Source organism: Tamandua tetradactyla, chromosome 3, assembly GCF_023851605.1.
Source record: "Tamandua tetradactyla isolate mTamTet1 chromosome 3, mTamTet1.pri, whole genome shotgun sequence".
Classification (NCBI taxonomy): domain Eukaryota; kingdom Metazoa; phylum Chordata; class Mammalia; order Pilosa; family Myrmecophagidae; genus Tamandua; species Tamandua tetradactyla.
The window spans coordinates 185333613-185356562 of NC_135329.1; the positions used below are offsets into that span (position 1 = coordinate 185333613).

Consider the following 22950-nt stretch of genomic DNA (forward strand, 5'->3'; position numbering starts at 1 on the left):
CCTCATTTTAGGAATGAAGAAACTGAGGCCCAGATAGCTTGATTAACCTGCCTAAAGTCACACAGTTAATATGTGACCCAGCCAGAATTTGAATCCAAGCCATTTGCACCGCAGTCCTTGCTTTGCGCCCCTTGCTGCACTGCCTGTGTGATGGCTTAATGGTGTGTGAAGGTGAAAATCAGAATGGCAGAAACCCAAAGAAGACCAATGGGCAAATAACAGGAGAAAAGTCATCAAAATCAGAATAGGGAAAGAAAAATATTGCTTTTTCTTCATCTGTTTGTTTGTTTAGTTGAGGGAGAGAAATTGAGAGGAACACTGCCCTGAAGCATGAGATTCTGAGGAGGCAGATGGGTAAGGAAGAAAGCACACCTCTCTCTGTGCTGTGTGATGTGGTTCTTCCCTGGGAATGCCCTCAGACGGGAGAGGTGTATGTGACTCTTGAGGGCTTTAGGGAGTAGGATTTCTGTGTGCCCTTTAGATGCTGAGATGGACCTTAATGTGTGATGCCCTGGACTGCCCCATGACAAACCTTATGGGGAGACCTGGGCTGGCAAAGGAAGCTCCCATTATAATCTTCGCAATACTCGAGTTTGCCCTGATCTGGTTTGGGGAAGAAAAAATAGACAAAATATGGCTGTGATGGCCTGCCAGAATCTCAGAGGAAGAGAAATCCAAAAGTAATAGATGTGATGTACAATTCTTGGGGAGGGTGGGGGAGGTTGGCGAGAGGAGTTTTTATTGAATACTCATATCTTGAAAGATACACAACACATTCACTGATTACCTCTGGGGAGCAGTTTAAAGTGGGATTGGGAAGGGAGCAGGAAGGGATAGGACTTCCTTTTTTTTGAAACTTTGTGCATTTCTACATTGATTTTATTTTTAATGACAAAAATGTACAATTTCTCTGCTTAAAAGGAAAAATAAAATTTAAAAATATCCATGTTTTTGCTTCGGATGTGAGCGATATGCTGGTATTATCCTAAAGCACCCTGACGGAGCTTTTAACAGGAAAAGATTAGGTGCACATCGTGCTTATAAGATATTTTCCTTCTGATTCTGTGATTTGCTTTGCTCTGTATTTTCCAAAAGAGTAGATAAGAGTACTCCAAAAAGAGTACTTCAAAAAGATACTTGTGTTTTCCTAATCAGAATCAAAGCACGTTTATCATACAAATGTTTGGCTTGAGGTCAAGAACACTCTAACTCTGGAATGCGCAAACGTTTTGGAAAACCTGGAAAGGGTTTAGAGGTTGGGAAATTTGCCTGGCACGGAAGGGGCGCTGGATGTGGGCAGTGTCCCTCTGAAGCCCCATCCTCAGGCTCGCTTTTCTCTTTTGCTGGTGTGAAGCCCTGAAGGTGATTCTCGTCTGCTTCGAGAGGCAGCTGGGCAGCCAGTGGTACTGGCTGAGCCTCCAAGTGAAGGAGATGGCTCTGCGGAAGGTGGGAGGCCTGGCCTTGTGGGACTTCCTGGACTTCATCGTGCGGACCCGAATACCCATCTTTGTGCTCTTACGCCCTTTCATCCAGTGCAAGGTGCGGAGCGCGCCTCCTCTCCTGGAAGCCACAAGCCCCTGTGAATGTGCCACTCTCTGTTAAGGCAGGATTACAGCAGCCACGCTTGTGGGAGGGCGTGGGGGACATTTCTGTGGCTGTGTGCTCAAGCAGGGACTCAGTGAGGGCAAAAAGCCCCAAAAATACATCCCAGAGGATAAAATTTCACGTTGGAGGAACTGTCACAGTGAGATCATTTGAAGAGTCTATAAAACTTTGCTTTTCCTCCCTGAAAACAAACAACAACAACAAAAAAAGATAGACCCAATGAAATGACCCAGAGAATATCCTCCTTTCTTCAGTAGCATGACACAGATCTGATTTTAAATAAACATATGAAAAAGATGGATAATTAAAACATTTTTTTCCCTCTGAAACCCTTAACACTCATCTACTGTTCTTTTCATGCCCGGATTTCTTGGGGAGTTTATTTATTCAGCACTTCCTGTGTAAGCACTGTTTTAAGAACTTCACATGGATTACTACTTTATGTAATCCTTACAGTCACCTATGACGTAGATACACTCAATAGCCCATTGTACAGATCGGAAAATTGAGGCCCTGAGGATGTTATGCCTTCTTTTTAGCTTCTGGCCCAGCCAGCTGAGAACCACGAAGAGCTTTCTGCCCGACAACATATTGCTGACCAGCTGGAGCGACGCTTCATACCACGCCCTTTGTGTAAGAGCTCGCTCATTGCTGAATTCAACAGTGAACTAAAAATTCTAAAAGAGGCTGTCCACAGCGGATCAGGTACGGATGCATGGGCATTTTAAAGTTGTTTGACTAATGGAATTCCCACCTACAAAGAATCCCTCTGCTCAGATCGCTGCCCTTTTGGAGCCATGTATGAGTTTGCCATTTAGAGGTGCTAGTAGATCTGACCGATCAGGGTCGTCATCAAAACTGAAATCAAGTGGGTGTTATGGGAGTTTGATTTTACTTCTTAAATATTGTTTTCAATCCTCATTTCAGTTGTTCAGCTCTTCTTAGAATATTTAACTGAAAGAAAAAAAGTAGCCTGTTTAAATTCTGACCTTGATTTCCTTTTTGGTAGGGATGAAGGGGATTAGCATTCATTGAGCATCTGTTATATCATAGATTACTTGATAGATGGCATCTAGTTTAATCCACACAGCTACCTACAAGGTACATGGTAGAAAATCCACTTAGAGAATGGAAAACTGAGGCCCGTAGAGGTTAAATAACTTACACACGTAGAAAACAAGCAGTGAGGTTTTTTTTTAACCCTGGTCTGTATGATTATAAAGCCTTTAAATGTTTACAAATTGGGCAGGGGGGCGGGGAAGGAAAGGTGAGCAATGGTTGAATTAGAGTTGACACTAGGAAGTACTTTCCTTAGGTTATTAAAAAATGTCGGTGGGATTGTATTAATTTTTTCAATTATCTTAATAGCAGACCGCTGAGAGAGGAAAAAATCTCCTGCCTTTAGAGGGCAGTCATTACCCACATACAGAATACATGTTTCTCTACCCCCACCCTCATCCCCTTCCTTTACTTTCTGAAGGTTTATTATTCTTTACAGACAGTGTGTTAAAAGACCAAAATGTTTGACAAATACAATCTTGATAAAATCCATACATTGCCTTTCAAATATTCTGCTTTATACTAAAAAATCTGATATAGAACCAAGGAATATTTTGACAAGTACAATTTCCAGAAAAGGAGTATGAAAGCACACTGTTTTGACTATGCATTCTGATTTTTTATTGCGAGGTTCATATCAGACACCTTATTCACCACTTCCATATGCTTGTGTCAAGTAAGTTGTATTTCTCAACAAAAACTGGCAAATTGGAAACTACAATCCAGGTCAAAATAAATTTGTATCCTACTGGCCTTGGAAAAGGAAATAGAAAAGTTGTAAGAAGGAAAACAATGTGGAAGCATTTTACGGTGTTAGATAGTATGCTTTCACAAGGTAGCTAATCAGTTGTCAACACTGATTCTTCATTTTTTTTTCTGCATGGACAGATACCCGCATGGCAGGCGAGAATGCTGCCTGCTGAGCCACCATGGCCCACCCCATTCTCCATTTTTAACAGCCCTACCTCCATGTGCTTCTTTGCCCTAATAATCATTTGTCTGGGGTACACTATTTAACCACCTTTCCAAAAAAAAAAAATGCCTTGAAGCAGATATTTGTGTTCCTTCCACATGTTTACCACGTACGGTTTTTGGTCTTTCACATCCCCCAGCCTACCAAGGGAAGACGTCCATCAGCACCGTGGGCACCTCCACCTCTGCTTATCGCCTGAGTCTGGCCACCATGTCCCGCTCCAACACAGGCACCGGCACCGTCTGGGAGCAGGACAGTGAGCCCTCCCAGCAGGCTTCCCAGGACACCCTCAGTCGGACTGATGAGGAGGACGAGGAAAGTAGGTCATCCCACAGGGAACGGGGAGGGAAATACAGCTCAGCTTGGTGAGTGAGAGCCAGGCAAGGGATTCGGCCCTTTAGAACTTCTCCGGTTCTGATTCCCTAGCCATTTTTACAGAAAGGATTCATCATGAGGTTGTGATGGTTTCATGACTTGTAATCCCTGTTCTATAAATTCCTTGATATCCTTGGTCACTTAAAAGGAACTCAGGGAAAAAGTAAATCTTTAGCGGCCCTAAATTTTCTTTGAGTTTATATTATGTATTTGTCCTTTTCTATTAACCCTCATTTTAATTGTAGTTAAGTAACTAAGAGCCTGTGTTTCTCTTTCTCGTGTACACCTTGCTTAGAGGGTTAACCACCACTGACATGACCCCACTGGGCAGAGAAAGTGGGCAACACATATGCTCAATACCAGGAAGTGACTAGTTGGCTGAACCAGTTAAAACTTAAACTAGCAGCTGTCCTGTGAGGATAGAACCCAAGTGTGAATTAAGAGAGTCCTGATAATTGGGTCAGCTCAAGAGCTTCTAATGCATGTGCTAAAACTTTGGAGTTAGAAAGCAAGGGAGAATGGAGTAAGAAAGCAAGGGAGAATCAAGTCAAGAAAACACTTCATATGCATGCTCAAATGGGAGTAGATTTATAGTGTAAAAGTAGGGTGGAACTTTCTATTTACTGCTTGAAGGGAGATTTTCATTGCGTTGATTATTTTTCACTTATGTTTTAAAACATTCTGACATAAGAGTTACAGCAAAGTGTGCTGTCCATACCTTAAGAATTAAAACAAAATCTAGATTTCTACCCAGCAGTTCCCATGCAAATAAAAAAATGTCCACTCTGAACTAAAATTAAACAATGGAAATAGAAGTTGAGGTTAGAATTTTCATTAACTAAGATAAATGAAAGTGTCTTAATGTCCCACCACACTTGGGTGGTATAGGAGAGAAGAAATAAATGATATGTCAAAACACATTTCAGCACTATTTTCAGATCTAGCTTCAGGTTTAATCAGAAAACAAAGTTAATATCATATTGTCCTGCATCTGACATGTAGACACAAGTAATTAATTGCTCATGGATATCCCCTACAGTTGTCATTAGGGAAATCTTGAAAAATCTTGCCCAAGAAAACAGAACAAATAAAATGAAAGAGACAAATGATCAGACACTTGGAGTATCCATTAGGTCCTAGTAATATTTCAGAACTTGAGGTAAATACATATTTTTCTTCAGTGCTTGAGGTAATCTCTCCAGCACTTTTTTTTTAATGAGACTGGAAATGGCACCACTTGTACTAAATATACTTTTCAGGTAACCTGGTTAATAAATAGATTATCTAACCACTAGGAAGGAGCTAGGGAAGAAAAGCAGAGAAGATATAAACAAGAGATTCATTAGCCAAGAGCCAAGACTCATACAACTAGGCTGACAATGCAGGGGATAAAATGGAGGTAATGCAATATTTTGCTAATATCTCTGTTCTCAAACATCAGAGCCATCCCAGTGGAAGCAGGTTTGCTAACAAATGGTATGGTATGGTTTTGAAGAGAGGACATATTTGTAAGGGGAAGAGTATGAAAGCTATATTGTTGACTACTTTGAATTAAACTATTTACCGATTCTGTCACCAAACCTGCAATAAGACCTACCAGGTTACAAGTGAAACACAAGGAAGTTTGAGAAAGATATGTTCTTTCTCAATATATATACAAGAGATAATCTTGTAGGGGACATTTGTGACATTTGTCCCATTTGTGACAAAGAACATTTAACTGAAGGGGTAATGGAAGGGAGCACATGATTAGTTACCAAACAGTATGGAGAGAGTAACTGGTGTTAAATGATAAATGAGTTTGAAGAAGGGAGGGAAATCAATAGGATCTGGGAAAAAATCTGATCAAATAGCTCAATCTATTTATACAAATAGCTCAGTCTACCACATTTACATATATTTTAGGCATACAACATATTTGCTTATTTTTCTGCTCTGTGAATATGTATGAAAAGGAAATAATATTCTAGAACAAGAATCAATATCAAGTCAGTCATCATAAGGCATATTAAAAGTTCAACACTTTTCACCTCTTTGGTTTGAAATAAATTCAGTGAGAAATATGTCCACTAGGGAATTTTAAATAAATGATGTCAGATTGTTCTTATATGGTAGTAGTATAAATTCCTCAAAGGCCAATATGTTTATCAAAATGTATTTACTGTTCAGCAAAAACAACATTAATTCACTTAGAATGAGACTACCTTGCAGCAAATACTGTGCTAAATATAATTTTTATATGTATTTGAATATATTGATTACTATGAAGAACATGAGATTTTAATAATTAAGTTTTGGATTAGAATAAGCATTTATTCCTGAACTTTGTAGATTTTTAAATATTTTTCCAAGTAATATCTGAAATAGTCTTTCACAAAGCAGTCTAAAAATCAATAAATGCACTGAATATAATTTTTGAATGTTAAGGAAATATACTTGACTCATTCAATAACAAAGTCCCTTATTGAACTATTTCTGGGATGTTTTAAAAATGTATAGTTTAGCTCTTCCGAAATCTTTAATTTGCAAATTCCCATTAACTTTCACAAATAATCTACTTGTAAAAATGGACCAGAAGTTTGCATTTAATTCATGAAGCCTTTTGTAGCACAGGAGGGTAGGAGAGGTGTGAACATGAAGAGTTATCACTGGTACCTTCATACACATAAAAACTAAGACCCCCCCCCAAAGCTTTAGACTGCCCTGAGGTTGTATTCAAGCCAGGAAAATAACCCAAGCCACGTTTTGGTTTTGATTGTCTGATTAGCATCACAATTTCTGTAACACTCCATTCCTTTGCCCCTTGCAGATGACTCTGTAAGCATGCCCAGTGTGGTAAGTGAACAAGAAGCTTACCTCCTCAGTGCCATTGGAAGGAGGCGGTTCTCCAGCCACGTCTCCAGCATGTCTGCACCTCAGGCTGAGGTGGGCATGTTACCCAGCCAGAGGTAAAAAGCCATGAATCTTGTATACTCTGCATTTTGGGGCAAGGGTAGAAATTCTGAAAAGTCACTCCTGTATACTACAAAGGCTGAAAAAGAAGCAAGCAATGGTAATGATATTGGTAGCACATTCACCAAATGGCCTTTCAACGGGGTACTTAAGGCAACTACTGCGGAGAGTTTTCTAAGCTAGGGCAATAGAAAGGATCCCAGTTTCTGAGCCAAGCATTGTTTCTGCTTAAAAATTTCCCATAAATAGTTGCATGGTTTTCTTTGTGATTGTCAAGTAACATTTTTGTGTTCAGTTTTATCACTAGCTAAACTAAGTACCTAGCAAGAAGACTAGTTTGATATATTTGGTAAAGTTTAAGCTTCTGATATGTCACCAGCATCCAGTTAGAAGTAGGGATGCTTAAATAAGCAGAAAAGGGCCTGTGCAACTATGTGTGCTACTATGTGTGACCTTGGGCAAGTCATTTAACAATAGTTCTCAATTTCCCCATCTGTGAAATGAGGATTTGTCTAAAATGATCCTTAAGGTAAATTCTTTATGTAAAGTTTTATGATTCTATGACTAAACTCTTAAATATTTTCTTAGAAAAAGAATATGTATAGGTAAAAAAAAAAAAACTTCCAAGATATATAAACACAGTAAAATTGTAATATAGAAAATGGTCTCTGGTCAGAATCAAAATATTATGTTTCAGAGCCAATGATATTAAAAATTTCAGGAATTGAATACCTTTTTTCAAAGCATTGATCTGCGTGTTTTCAGCTAGTTTTTAAAATTTATTGTTTGTTTATGTCTTTATTTTTCAATACTTAAAGATTCAGTGTGGAATAATTCATTCATAGAAAATAATAAAAATCAGAGCACATTCTAAAGTTCAAATATGCAGGCATACTTACCCTGTGTCAGAATCTTTTATTAAATAGTTCATGAACTACACAGATAAAATAAAATCTGTGAAATAAAGCCTAAGTTTGGAAAATATAAAAAAATAGGGAAAACAATAAAAGATGATTAATAGGTAAATTTTGTAATTTTTAAGAAAGAAAGATCTTATGCAAGTACCATTTAATTATTACAAAAATTGACAACATATAAGCATTCCTGTCATTATAAAAGACTGTTTTACTTATGATTTGGTTATTTACCTGTGAAAAGAAAGTCTTAAAAACAAACTCTCAACAAAATCAGTACTAACCTATAAAACATCAAAAAAAAGATGTAATTTCTTATAAGTTAATATTTGTAGCTATGAAGTCATTTTCAATTACCAGCAATATACAAAGTTCTATCGAGAATAAAAGAAAATCAAATTACAATGTATTAAAAAGTTTTAATTAGGGAATTGTGAGATTTTTAAATGAGCTTTTTATTAGCTACCAAAAATAATCAAGCTGTCTGTCAAGACAAGTTCCCTGTCTTCCTGTCCCCTAATGTGTTAATTCATTTCCAGGAGAAAAACTGCTCTATTGTGGGTGTATTAGAAATCCAGAAAAAATAATATAATTAAGCCCTTGGGGCATGCCTCTTGTTTTGGAAGACTGGTGAAGGTGATACTGCCTCTGTGAATGAGGGAAACTGAGCCCCTTCCTGGGAACAGGGTACAAATAGGTAAACCTCAGTTCTTTGGGGAGTGGACCCTCCAGTTTTTAAAATGGTTGCAGTTTAATTCCATCCAATTTAACCAGTATTTATTGAGTACCTCATGGGTGCTTAGCTCAATGCTAGATACCAAAGAAAATACTAAGTGCAGCTTCTCCTCACAAGTCCCAGTTCAATTGGATCCAAATAAATCAATAAACTATTTAATTATTCTCTCACCAACCTGACAGGTTTCTTCTTTTGGCATTTGCATTTTCAGTCACTAGAGGATGGAGAGTAAGGAAGTAAATGCAAGTTTCATGTGAATTTTCTTTAGTATCTTCCCTCTGTTAACTTGTATTTCATTGTATAATTATCAGGGAAAGTCAGATTGTTTCTTTCCTTTAATAGTATCAGTTCCAAAAATTTGGTTGTGTCAGCTTATGGTAAGTGGTTTCTGTGTGATAATGTCACAACACACAAAAGAAAAGCAGAGCCCCAGGTCAATGAAACATCATGTACATAAAACAGGTTAAAAATAGTAATAATACAGCTAAGTAAATGGTGACCAAAAGAATGATAACTTCATCTTCTACAGATTTATTCTCCAAAGTATTTCAGAGCTTATGTGACCACTTGGAGCACATTTTAATCTCAACACTTGCCCAATAAATAGATCATTCCTCTGAGAGTCTTATCCATCCAAAGTCCCTTCTTTCCCTCTGCCTTGAGTCCTATGTCTTTACAAACCCAGCACAAGGTGAAATGGTTGATTGTCTCCTTTTCCTTCCTTGTTCGTGAAATTTATTTTTGGTTCTTGAAAGCAAAAAATTGCATGCCTTTTTCCTTTTTTTTGCATTTTCTTTCCCTAAATGCTTCATTTCCCTACCCCTCCTGCAGTGAACCTAATGTCCTCGATGACTCCCAGGGCCTGGCCGCTGAGGGCAGCCTCTCTAGGTACAGTGTCAACGCTACCTGTCTATTGGTGTCTGTGCTGGGAAACTACCTGTTCCCTGTCTCCTCTGTCTCTCTGTCTCCTCTCGCCCCGTCTTGATATCTATTTCCATTCCTTACCCTTTGTTGTTCATGATTACCCGAGCCTGGAAGTCAAAGGTGTAGCTAACCCTCCTTCATTTTCAGCTTCAGAGCTCAACCATAATGCCTTAAAAAGCGTATTAAAAACTCTGTGGATGCCATGCTGGAGACCTGGGTTTGATTCCTGGTGCCTGCCCATGTAAACAAACAAACAAACAAACAAAAACTCTGTGGAGTTCCTTTAGGGGCTTGTCCCATAGATGTCTAAAAAATCTGATATACCAAATGTTAAATTTATCCCAGCTAATTATTCCCTCCCACAATAATATTCATTAAAAAATTTAAAAATTGTTTTGCTGAAGCCTTTGAATACCATGCCTCACCATCAGGAAGCCCCTTACTAAATCAAGACAGGTCATTTAGGTTAATACTGTGGATAAGTAAGAAAGCAAACAATGATGTTAATTAAGAATAACAATGCCAATATAACTTAAATAATTACCTCTCTTTGATGCATGCTATTTGGCTGGCTATTATAGTAGTGTGTTCAAACAACTCTTATGTAAAGAATTTGTGTCCCAGAAAAAGGTGACTCCAAAACTTGCCATGAAATTAAGATACAAACATTTCTTGGTAAGTAAATAAGTCTTATTATGCAAATAATACGATTTCTTGGCTATTCCTTGAAAGCTTCAGAAAGGGGGACTGCACCTTTAACACTCAGATAAACCACGTCAAACATTCCTAATCTTGTGCTGTTGATTCACACCTCTCAACTAATCCTCATTAGGGGTTATGCTTCTTGTTCATCCTAAGACTGCCTCTGTTCCATGTCAAGAGAAAACATTCCCTTTAAGGTTTGCATTATATAGTGAGTATAAGAAATCTGTGTTTATTGCTTTTTCACAAGGATGAGGAAATGTTGAGAGGCTGTTCCTGTGAAAGGTTGTGTGTTTTTTTTTTTTCTTTTTCTTTTATTTGCGTCTTGTTCAGATTTCACATTTTCTTTTGCAATTGAAAATGGGAAATTTAGTCCATTATCAGGTGTTTCCTTTTTATTTTTATTGGACCCATAATTCATGACATTCATTTGTGTTTGCAAGCCCTTGCCTTGAAAGACCAGTCTCTTATTGGTGGAAAATACCGAAGTGCTGCAGAGTGCAGACTTAATTCCATTAGCAGGAGCTATGGAGACAAAGAAGTTGAGAAACAAAACAGTTCCTCAAGATGGCATCTCCGTTGTTCACAGTATTTGAAGAGATCTGAACCAAGCCTAGCATGGTGACCATTGCTTCAAAGAATGCGTTTGTTTAATGCTTAAAAGTCCACTGGAGACAGGAGATCCTTGATTAGAATGTAGTTTCAGTGGCTTTCCGGCAATAGAATATATTAAATAGACTTCCATTTGGCTGGCTTTGTGCTGAGATTTTTCTCATTAGGCCACATTCTATTCTTGCTGAGTAAATACCAGTCTAGGGTTGGTGAGAGAAGGCAGGCGCTTGAGCGGATTTTTTTTATGAACTCTCCAAAGGATTAGACCCTCTCTGGTAGGCTCTGGGTTAAAACAGTGATTGATTCGAAGTTATCCCAAATTAATCCAGTCTGCCCTGGGTCCAGTGCCAATAAGAGTAAACTGAAAGTTCCTGCTAGGTAAGAGTGGTTTAGAACCAAAGCTATAGAGGTTATTAACAACTGAATTAATCCATCATGTCAGGATTCTGACTGCTGTTGATCTGTTGTTCCTGTGACAGTTGTTTTTAGTTATGGTGTGAGTCACCCTAGTTGTGGTCAAGAAACAGGAAGATGCCTATTGGATTCTGCAGTATTTCTCTTAATGCAGTGACATTCCACCAGCCAGCAGCATATCCACCTTTGCCATACCCTAAAAATCCTGTCTCTTGCTCTGTCATATCACCAAGTTCTCTTTGGAGGAGAGGTGGGTTTACAGAATAGGACATGTACTTTTATGTTTGGTTTCCAGGCTTTTGTATTTGGAGTGTGCAACTTCTCTATACTTCAGATCCAAATCCTAAAGAAGCAGTAGGGTTATTAACCATGTAAATTACACTTAACCTGAGCACCAGGACCTAAAATAACTCAGTAGTTCTGAGGAAAATCTGGCTCCAAAGCCTAAAGAATATTGGGAAATACTTCTAAGGGAAAGTAATAAACCCTACTTTTTTCCCCATAATATTTTGCTAAACTTTCATGGGAATTTGCTTTTGAATGAGCATTTGTTTTGGGCAAAAGAAGCAGGTTGGACTGGATGGGCTAAATGAGGAAGTGCCTAAAATAACCCTGATAAGTAGGTGGAAACCAATAAAAATTTTCCAAAGCTATTGAAAATTTCTTCTAGGATTTTTTTTAACCTGTGCTAATGTTTCTTTTAAAAGATTCACCATTAGAAATAGCCTGTTAGAAGTTGTATGCTCTGGAGAAATGATTCTTTCTTTTGGAAATTAATAAATTAAAATATTCTATGGGAGAGTTCCTTTATTTGGATAGCATTGCTCTTTACTCTTAGAGGTTTAAAGTCTCATTGTACATGTTTCCTACCTGTCTAGACCCTGGACATAATTTTTCTTCAGAAGAATAGAGACATATAGAAAGTTATTCAAGTACTTAAGACTGGATAATTAGGCTTGAGAATTAGATTTTGTTTGGACACATTAGAACATTTTGAAAGGCGGGAATTGACAATCAATTCTTAAACAAACAGATTGCAATGCTATTTGATTTACAAACGTAATTTTAATGTCCATGGAAAATAAGAAAGTGACTCAAGTTTGAATAAGACTATAGAGTCTAGGTGAGAAGAAAAAAAAATAGGACCTATCTTATGATCATCACATTTTCCAAGTATGAAACCCTGGCAGATACTTTGAAAGTACAGAGAAAAAAATTAAAATTGCCTTTTTATGTAGCTGACAATTAATGACTGAGAAGATATGTGTCATGATATTATGGATACATACTTTATGATTGCTAAATCAGTTCTTATGAGATAGCTAGGAACCAGATTAATCCTTGTTTTTAATCTGACTCCAAAAATTTTCTTGGCTACTGTGGAGACTCAGTAAATTTTAAATAAAATGTTTTACTGGGATACATGAAAGTAGGATTTAGTCTACTGTTTATTTCTCTGTTCTCTACAAATGCTTCTTGGCTCTGTTGGTGCCAGCTTTATGTAATCTCATCAGAAGGCCATCACTTCAGGGTAAATGGCTATTCTATGTCTTTCTTGTGTTCCATCTGTGGGTTTCTCTAACCATAGTAAAATTCAGACTAAAAGTGCAGATAAAAGCAGTGAAACTCACTAGCTCACTTTTTCCTGTGCTGGCCTCACCCAGTGTTTCTACTTAGATTTTTTAATTTATGAAATATGTATTTTTTGTAGTTCGATGTGAGTGAAATTAATTTTTATTCTTTTACTGAAAGGCCCTTGTTTGCCTATACCTTAAGAAATACCATGAGGAGGTATATATTCCATTAGGAGCTACATACATATATATGTTTGTGTGTGTGTGTGTGTGTGTGTGCATGCATACACACACTATAATTCAGGTCAGCACTCCGAAACGGGGGATAAAGGTATTTTGTCCCCCAGTCACCCTCCTGGCATTGTCTAAATTTGGCTAGCTTATAAATTACTTTGTTGCATTTTAAGTATGTTTTGTTCTTTGTAGATAGTGTTTGAATCACTCCAGTTGTGTGGCGTACCATTTACTTTTCTACAACCTAGATTATTACACAATCTGCCATGGTGATATTTGGTAGATGACAGAAAAATGCAAGAAATGATTTTATTTCTAAATGTGTTACAAGATGTTAGCTTCAGTTTAGACAGTTTTATTCGCTTTTATCCTTATTTCCTCCCTGGTACTTGACCAAAACAGTGGAAACCAATCATTTTTCATTGCCAAGATTCAAGACTTCAGGATACCAGGGATTTGCATAAGAAAAAGTTTTCAGACCGTGTCCCAGTGCTCTGACATATCTTGAAAAATTTTCAGCTTTTAAGATTTATTTGTTATAACTATCGTATATGAAGTAGATATTCCCATTATTCAAAGTTATCCAACAACCTACTGGAATATAAAATTTGAGATCATTGAGTAAAACAATGTACATTATTTCCTTTAAAAGAGAAACTTGTTTTGATTATTGCAATTGTGGTAGGTAAGAATTATAATGGGGCTGTTTAAAAAAACTGAAATAGAAAATGGGGCATAATACAGAGAGGCACTTAGTGCAAACACTTCAGTCTTCTGATTGGCTTTAGTTTGTGATGTATCTTGTAGTCATACATCACAAATCCAGCAGATATGAATATTATGTAATGTGGAGAGAAGCTAAATTGCAACTACTTTTCATATGACACTCAAATCAGATATAGAACCCCCCAAAAGAAGTATGTTCTACGTAAATGACTCTTCAGATGTTAACTTCTTTGAAAGTTTATTATTAATGTTTCCTAACTGTACATGAGTAAGTCAGCCTGTGTGTTCTAAATATAAACATGTTCACGTCACATCTTCAGGAAGAGTATAATTCAGCAGGGATGCATTTCCAAGGACATGTTCTAAAATTTCATCTTTGATGTACGCATTCCACTGATGAAATGCTATCTCATTTACCTAGAAAAACTAATTACCAAAGCTGTAAACTTGATAACATTTCTTAGACATAAGCCTCTCCATCCACAGAGAAAATGTTGATGCTTATGATCTTCCCGTGGAATAATCATTGTAAAATTACCATTATGCTTTAACATTTAACACTCCCTGAAAAACATGTATTTCTTTTCTTTTCTTGCACCATTCTTTTTTACAATCTCAGATAACTGAATAAAAATGGGACATGAGGACTGCCTCGATTTCATTTTCTCTGCCCAGTTATTTTCAAAACATTTTATTACCCACTCCCTTTTAGTATTCTAGAAGCAATAAACTCATTACAAACATCAAATGCAAAACAAGAAAGCATGCTGTCCTTTTCATGTCCAAACCATTTTACATCAACTAACTTCTCTTCTCTACCTTAATGGGAGGTAGGTGGTAAGTATTAACCTCCCTTTATGGGCAAGGGAACTGAGGTAACATTTAGATGTCAATGAAGTATCAATGCCAATGAAAGTTTTGCTTGGTATTTGAGAAAAACTTGTTTCTACTTTTGTGCAAATGGTAATTCAACAGACACATGTTAAAACATAATTAATAAGGAGATGTCATTTCAAATATGCCAGTAACATAGTCTGAATTGCTTACCAGAATTTATGGCATTATTCCTTTGGGGTAATTTTCCCTCTTTATAAAAATATGCTTCAAAGTCATATATATACAAAGATACTGTTCATTGATCTTTTTAACTTCAAGAGAACATGACAGTTCAAAAACACTTCTTTTGAGTATTTCTGCAATTTTACGTTGTGTACCCCAAGTGGTGTAATTATGATGTAAATATGTCCATAATTCATAAAAATTTAATAAACCCATTTGGAAGTCATTGATTTTCTTCTGGTGGAAATATGAGTCAGGTTTTTAAAATATGACAAACCATGCCTGTGTCAATGATGTGATGACTAGTTGCTAATACAACGGGGGAAACATCTGATTGTCCATCTTGCCATCTGTTTCTCTCCCTACAACCTCAGCCAGGTCTTTAGGTAGCTCTTATTTTTTTAAATGTAAATTAAGGGAATATAATCTTTCTTTTACCTGCATGGTTGCTGACTCTGGATCTCTCTATGAAATACTTTACGCTGAAAATTATCTGTAGATGACTCTCCTTTTGCAAAAGCAAAACAGAATTTAATTACCTATTAACCAAATAATCACATTGGCATCACCCACAGAACGGGGCATGGTACACTCTCGTTATAAATACTTATTCTACATGCATGCAGAATGTAAAAGGATTATGGGATCATATTAGTATTTTCAGCTTCACCCAAATCTAAAATAGTGACCAATGACAGTATTCATTTTTGCATAAAAAAAGACACACATGCACAGTAAATTTGGGAGGAGCAGGTTGTTGCTTTTACAGACTGCACAATATGTTTGAGTGCAGCTACTGGATCTTAAAGCTCCTGAGTTGAAATGACAACTCAATTACTTTGTCAGCCTTTTAAATATAAAACTCCTTTTTAAAAAACATTTGATTGTCTACCCATGTGACTATGCATTTACTCAGTAGTCACAGAGACTTCAGGCTGCAAACATGTGTTGAATGTGCCCCTTCACCCAAATGGAATCTGTGTCTGATGTGTTTTGATATTCGTCCATCTTATTTTCATTTAAATTGAAATTTTATAAAGGTGTTCCCATTCATGTGAAAGAGTTGTTTGTGTTTGTTCATCACCACCTTTTCCCTTCCCCTTGGAAAAAAAAATTGAGATTAGAATATGACATCTTAAACCTTTTTGGTGGCTTCCAAACCAGGGGTGTGATCGAAACAACGTTTTGTTGAATGAGATATGGCATCAGTGATTGAAAACAGAATCTCAATTTTGGCAGCCTGAGGCTACAAGGCTTGTCCTCCCTCCTAAACCTTTGAAAATCCTATCCCAGGGACTCTTTCCCAACCATCCTTCAAAGATAATGGTGTCTTTGAAGTGACTGTTTCATATAAATGATTTTGGCTGATATCTACCATAGGATAGTCTTCTGTGCTCTCTCCAGGGTACACTAACGCTGTTGCTGCTTGACAGGGTGGCAAGTGTACAGAGCGAGCCTGGCCAACAGAACCTCCTCATTCAGCAGCCGTTGGGGAGGAAGAGGGGTCTGCGGCAGGTAAGCAGACCCTGTAAGTAAAGCGAGTCATCCTGTGAAATGGAAGCTCTATTCAATTTTTAATGCTTATATATATTAAGATTATATTTTGCCTTCTCCCCACCTGAAATATGCAGTTCAGAGCAACTTTAAAACATGGTAAGTGCTTGAGAAAGCTACAAGACCTGAATCTTCTTATTAGCAAAGCTGTTTACATAGCAGAGTAAGGGGCTACAATTCTATTTGTTTCCTATCCAGAAACCTTCCTTAGCCAAATTTACTGACAGAGGTAGGTTAGTTGTAAAGTTGATTTAAGGCCCAATTCTGTGTAGAGACAGAGATAGAGTAGTCCTTTCTTCCTCGTTCCAAGATTAATGATTCAATTTAAAACTGAAATGGAAGTAAAACTAGCTTTTCAATTTCTTTAGTTGGGATTCTTTTTCATTATTTTCTAAATAAAAATCTAAGTAAGATTTTGTCCAACGGGAGCTTTCCAGCACCATTTCAGGTAACAGACATTTTCCTAGCGTCTGAGGTTTTCTCATAAACTACCTTTTTTGAGCATTAGAATATATTCTAGAACTTTGAGATGAGCAAAAGGTGACTTAGTAAGCAATAATTATTAGTTTCTTATATTAATGTAACTATTTTTAAATTACGTTAATTAATGTTCTTAAAATATATAAAGGAGTAATAGCTGGGGGATAGAATTGATGAAAGAGAATCTCAGAATCAAATATTTGTAGTCAGATAAGCAGACAGAAGTTTTATCAGCTACAAATATAAGGAACAATCATAAGAGCCACAGAAACATGTAAATAAAGGACCAAATTATAGTCAGAATCCTCTGCTTCCTCCAAGGCAGTCTGCGTTCTCTTGCCAGCTTTATTGTGCCTCTTCTCTTTAGCTCAGACGTCCTCTGCTATCACGTCAGAAGACCCAGAATGAATCTAGAAACCACCATGGGGCTCGGCTGTCAACTACTCGCAGGAGCATCCAACCTAAAACAAAGCCGTCTGGTGAGGCCTCCTTCACGCTGCCAGGCAAACCAGATAGGAAGGCCTGCAGAAACTGAGCTAATGCACATAAGCAGCCCTTGGGAAGCACTAGGATAAGGGAAGAAGTTGCCGAGATAATTTTAGAGTCCTTTTCTTCATCCTCTCCTACTCTCGTCCCTACCACCAGAAACTCAGGGATGGAAAAGCTTAAGAGAAACCACAGATAATAAGCAATTTGACTATTGAGAGTTGTGTCTCCTATCCCTGCCCCAACCCCGCCCCTGCCCAAGCCAAGGACTGGGTTTGTTGTATGTCATACTGAAGTCAACGGAGTGATAAATAATATGGACTTTTAAGTCCTGCTGGCAGTTGTTATAACAGCTGATAAAGTTAACCTAATGCTGTATGCAGATCTTGATTTTAGGCCATTTATATAAAAATGATTTTTTCTACCCAAATCCCACTCTTTGATAGGGGGTAAAATTGAAATTTGTACATAATAGTCTTAAAATGCTCTCATTTATTAAAAAACCAATAATGCCTTCACTAGGAGAAGCCAGGAAACATTGATTTAAAATGAGTATTGACACTGTGTTTATTAAGCATTAGTAATGCATTCCCCTCAATTTCCCTGCTATTTACTGCCTCACCTCTGACTTACAGCAGATCAGAAACGGTCTGTGACTTTCATCGAGGCTCAGCCAGAGCCAGCAGCTGCTTTAACAGACATACTTCCTGCCGCAAGCCAGCCACAGAGCTGTAGCCCAGCCCCACCTAGGAAACCAGAAGGAATGGACAAACCAGTCCTCACCTCTTCTCCTGCCATTGTTGTTGCTGATCTCCACAGTCTGTCTCCCAAGCAGGTGAGGATGCTGAAGAAATGACGAGGCTTGCTCCGTGCATATTTTTGTTTCAGCAACCATTTGAATATGCAAATTTATTGCATAAAATTAAGTCTGGGTCTGTAATGCTTTATTAGCCAGGTTGCACTGGTCTTGTCATCATGAAAACGAAAATCTACACAAAGTATATGGCTATGAATACACCTATTTAAGAAGGACCAAAGAGAAGTCTTGGTATTGTTAGTTATGAAAAACCTAAGAGAAAATATTTTGCAGCTGAAATAATTATTTCAGGTATATAATTCATAGTCAAAGAATACTTCAATAAAAAGAAAGAAAGTTTCCAATTTAGATGAAGCCTTTAAATTTAAAGCCTTCTGTTTTCTATAAGATGAAAAGAACTTTTTGTTTAGATTTTCTCATTGTTTTGATATTTTTCTTGCTCTTTTGATATTTTTCCTTCCTGTTTTAATTTTTATAAATGAATTCCTGTAGGTCCTTTACTCATCCCATGTGGTACTTAAAGAAAGCTAAGGGGCTACTCTTCATACTATCTACATCCATATAATCTCTAAGGTCTAAAAAGCATTGAAACATTTATCATTCGATCATTCGATCTTCACAGTCTACAGGGTAAGCAGGAGAAAAATTGTATTTATGTCACAGATTAAAACCAAGGCCTAGAAAGTTGGGAGGACTTATGCAAAATCTCACGTATAACAAACTATAGAACTGGGACTAGCATTCCTATTCCTCGTCCAGTTACAAATAGACAATATTTTTTGATACTTTCCTCTGGGACCTATCCCACCTTTTCATGATGTCGTGATTGTTTTGATTTCAGAGTGAGACCATCCCTACTGAAGAAGGAGAAAAGGAGGAGGACACAGAAGCACAAGGTGGTACAGCACAGAGTCCCCTGTCTACTCAGCTGTCAGACCCTGATGATTTTGCAGGCCTTGAGACATCTAGCCTTCTACAGCACGGAGACACTGTCCTTCACATTAGTGAGGAAAATGGCATGGAAAACCCCCTGCTGTCAAGCCAGTTCCCTTTTACTCCTAGTGAACTAGGGAAGACTGATGTAGACCTAGATGAATCTCATGTTTAATTCTGTATCTTGAAAGAGTTGCAGGTGTAAATAAGACCTGGAAGGGATCACTCTGCTGAAAGCTGAACACTTTTTCCTGGAAAAGATTAATTTAAAAAACAGCACTTTACATCCAACGAGTGGCACAAACCTGAGTACATTTTGCTGCCAATGTGCAAGATGTTTTATAAACATTGTCATAATCACTGGCTAATCTGATTTGGTTCTGCAGAGAACAAAAAACCAGGGAGGAATAAGGGAAAGAGCCATTTTGCTGCACATTGTTTATGACTGAAGAAGCCTTGGGCAGTTAGAACTGTGTACTATTACAAAGTTGCTTACCTGAGAATATTAAATACATTCTAAAAAGAGAATCCAATTTTTTGAGGTTACTCATATTATACATCCCATGCAAATGTTTATTTTTATAGTTTCAAAAATATTAAATCAGATGGCTGTACAAGTAGCAATATAGATAAAAATAATCAGAAGGAAAATGTTAGTTTGGGGAAAGTAAATAATAAATAGGCTCGCAGCCATTTTGCTTCTGTCAACAATATTGCCATTCAAAGAAGAAAAAATACTATTTTTAGAACTGTGGAGTTTTCAATATTTATTTTTCAACTGCTATTTTAATTTCATGTAAATCAAAATGCTAATGCCATACGATTATTCCATTTCATTATCACACATATAGAGAATATTTGAAAATTTATCAGAAATAACTTTTAATTAAGAAACTAAACAGCCTATACAACAATAAAAATTAAATGTAAATTTTAATAGCTAGCTAGAAATAGGTGGTTTTCCTACTTCTAGCCCAGACAACATCAATGCGAAGATAAGGAGGTATTGTGAAATATGATTTATTTCCCACATAGTATCCTGTGCCCATCCTTGATGGCATATTTTCAGATATTAAGGTTAGTGTTAGATAGAATTGGTTCAATAAAATAACCTGTTCTCAATGTTAATACCAATCTTATGATCTTGGCACATCTAAGTTTACGAGGAGAAAAATACATAAAGTGGGCTAGTTCTTTATAGACAGAGCCAGCTTGTGTATTTTGCAAGTAGGCCATTAACTTGATGTTCAATTACATCAAAAAAAAAGTTTAAAACTTAGAAAGCTTGTGAGGCCAATGCCTAATGTGTTCTTGATCCTTTAGTAGGGCTGGAAATCATAGAGTTCAAAGTTGAATTTCAACATTTTAACAATTTACAATAGAAAACTACTACATAACTATTAAGCATATAAAAAAAAAACTCATATGAATACCAAAATTGGTATGGTGTGTGTGTGTGTGTGTGTGTGTGTGTGTTTTAGTCCTCAAATTAAAGTTAAATATAGACTTTGGTTACATTGCAATGAATTTAAAACACATTCTGAATGCTTTAAGTTTGACCATGTTGGCCATGATATGTAATGTATATATAGAAGAAACCTGCTAAACCTGCCCTAATCATATAAAGGAATTATTTTCTGTTAGAAGTGAGTATTAAATTGACCTTGTTTATATTGTGATTTATATAAGCCTAAATATAATATTGGGTTATGGTCCCATTCAATTAGAAAATGAAATGACTGAATATCAGTGAGTTAAAGATAAAAAGATGAAACTAAATTTTCAAATCTAAATGTTCAAAAATTAGAGAAACTGGGCTCTTTTATGTCTTACAATAGTTTCATATTATTTACACTTAATGATGAATTAATTATCACATGCAGAAATACACAGATAATAGATTTTATGATTCTTTCTAAGCTAATATATTTCTCCTGTTAAAAATTATGCTGCTCAATAAGCATTAGAGGCCTTATGTTGGGTAATTACAAGTGTCTGGGCTATATGAGTCCCTGTGTATGTGTGTGCTTTGTTCCAGTTTCTTGATTCAAATCTCTATGTATCATTGTTTCAAATATTTAAAAAGTAAAGGGGTCAGAGAACATTTGACAAGAATCCTAAGTACCTTTATATATATATATAGTTAAAAATATCAGACTCTTTTGAAACATGATTATGCTGGTCTGTTTGCCTTTTAGCCTGACTCCTTCACACGGTGTTAATGGAAGTCTGTTAGAAACTTTTTCAATAAGCTGAGTAATGTTGTACTTTGCAAAAAAGCCTCCACTCTAAGAAACAGGGCCTTACAGAGTTTTCATAATGGGACTACTGAGGTTTTGCAGATATGTGTATTTGTTCTCTTTAAAGTTCCCTTAAATGTGTTGAATGTAATATGTTGAATGTTTATGTGTAATAAAGTATATATATATATATATATGTATGTGCATAAGACTGTCATAAGATGTATTCTCAGGAATACTGTTACCTGGAGTCTGAAGGAATAACTATATTTAAAAAAACAGGAAGATTAGGGAAAACTCAAGAAAAATTAATCATTTTTTGTGATTTTCAAGATATTATTGAGTACGTGGCTAAAATAGATAATTACATATGATAAATATAATATTGGTAATAGATAATTTTTTTAAGCTATGCTGTTTGATGGTATTTGTCTTATGCAGAGGAAAAATACAATAGACACCCACTTCCCATTTGTAAATAACTGGACTCAACAAAGCAGTTACTTCTTCTGAAATTCAGCTTAACTTTTTGAGAGACCTTGGAATAAACATATACCATCCATGATAGTGGGTGTAGATTTATACTACTCAGATTCAGTTAAACCAGTTCAAATCCTGGATACTGCATTTTCTATAGAAAAACATTTTTATTTCTCTGTATTCACTGCTGTCTATAATTCTATTAGGTAAGTTATTCTATTTTTCTGGAAAGGAAGCTGAGTTATTGAGTGCACTGGGATAAGGCACTTAGAATCAGAGGGTCAAAAGACATAAATGGCCATGGCAATGCTGAGTGAAAAAAAAAATCTGTGCTTACGGCCTCCTGTGTCTTGGTTGCACAGGTTGGGAGTAGCTTGTTTGCTATTCCAAGCCTCCAAGATTACCTCCCTTTAGTTATGAAGAGCATTCTTGACTCTTCTGTCCAGCTTGGAGAGCATCTGAGATAAAAGAGTAGGGTGTATGTAAGGACCTACAGACAAGAAAGGGTCATAAATGAATAGAATTTGCAGTCCAAAACACGAATTATCCTTCCTCACGTGATACTTTTAATAGAGCACAGTCTCCAAATTTGCTGCTTATCACATTGAGTCATGCTGGTACCTCACACTTGCAATTCTATGGCCTTGTCTTGGTAGTGAGTAGACAGTCCCACTTCCTCATTTACTTTAGTGGGTCTCAGCTGCAGCATTTTAGAAGCAAACTTTGGTTTGACACTCAGGAGAATAAAAGCAATTTGAGGGCAGAATGTATCTGGAAAAGTTTAAGATAAATTTACTTGTATTATTTCAGGATTATTTAGGATTAAAGATGATGTACCTCCATAATGATTTTTAATAGTCACTGTGACTGCAGGATGAAAATCCTTTATTAGCCATTTTATAGTTAAAGGCAAAAAAGATTGAAAACACAGCCAGCTTCCCTCAGATGACCATGAAGTCTGTTACGAATACTGAATGACCAAAGAGCATGGAAAAATGCATATGAAGAAATATTGAAATGTTATGAAAGATATTTATGAAAGATAAGACTTCTGTGTTTGAATATGCACATATAATAAAATATCTAAAAACACTTACTATT

At 36.6% G+C, this 22950-nt stretch overlaps 1 protein-coding gene across 2 annotated transcripts in view; it reads left to right on the forward strand.

Annotated features, from left to right (window-relative positions):
* Window positions 1-22936, forward strand: part of UNC80 (unc-80 subunit of NALCN channel complex) — a 237327-nt gene extending 214391 nt beyond the window's left edge. For both annotated transcript variants that reach the window (XM_077154956.1, XM_077154955.1), the window contains 8 exons: window positions 1355-1539; window positions 2145-2310; window positions 3777-3956; window positions 6822-6960; window positions 16293-16374; window positions 17261-17372; window positions 18015-18214; window positions 19038-22936. In XM_077154956.1, the coding sequence (XP_077011071.1) occupies window positions 1355-1539; window positions 2145-2310; window positions 3777-3956; window positions 6822-6960; window positions 16293-16374; window positions 17261-17372; window positions 18015-18214; window positions 19038-19304 (1331 nt within the window). In that variant the 3' untranslated portion in view covers window positions 19305-22936. The remainder of the gene's footprint in view (window positions 1-1354; window positions 1540-2144; window positions 2311-3776; window positions 3957-6821; window positions 6961-16292; window positions 16375-17260; window positions 17373-18014; window positions 18215-19037) is intronic.
* The last annotated feature ends 14 nt before the right edge of the window (window positions 22937-22950 follow it).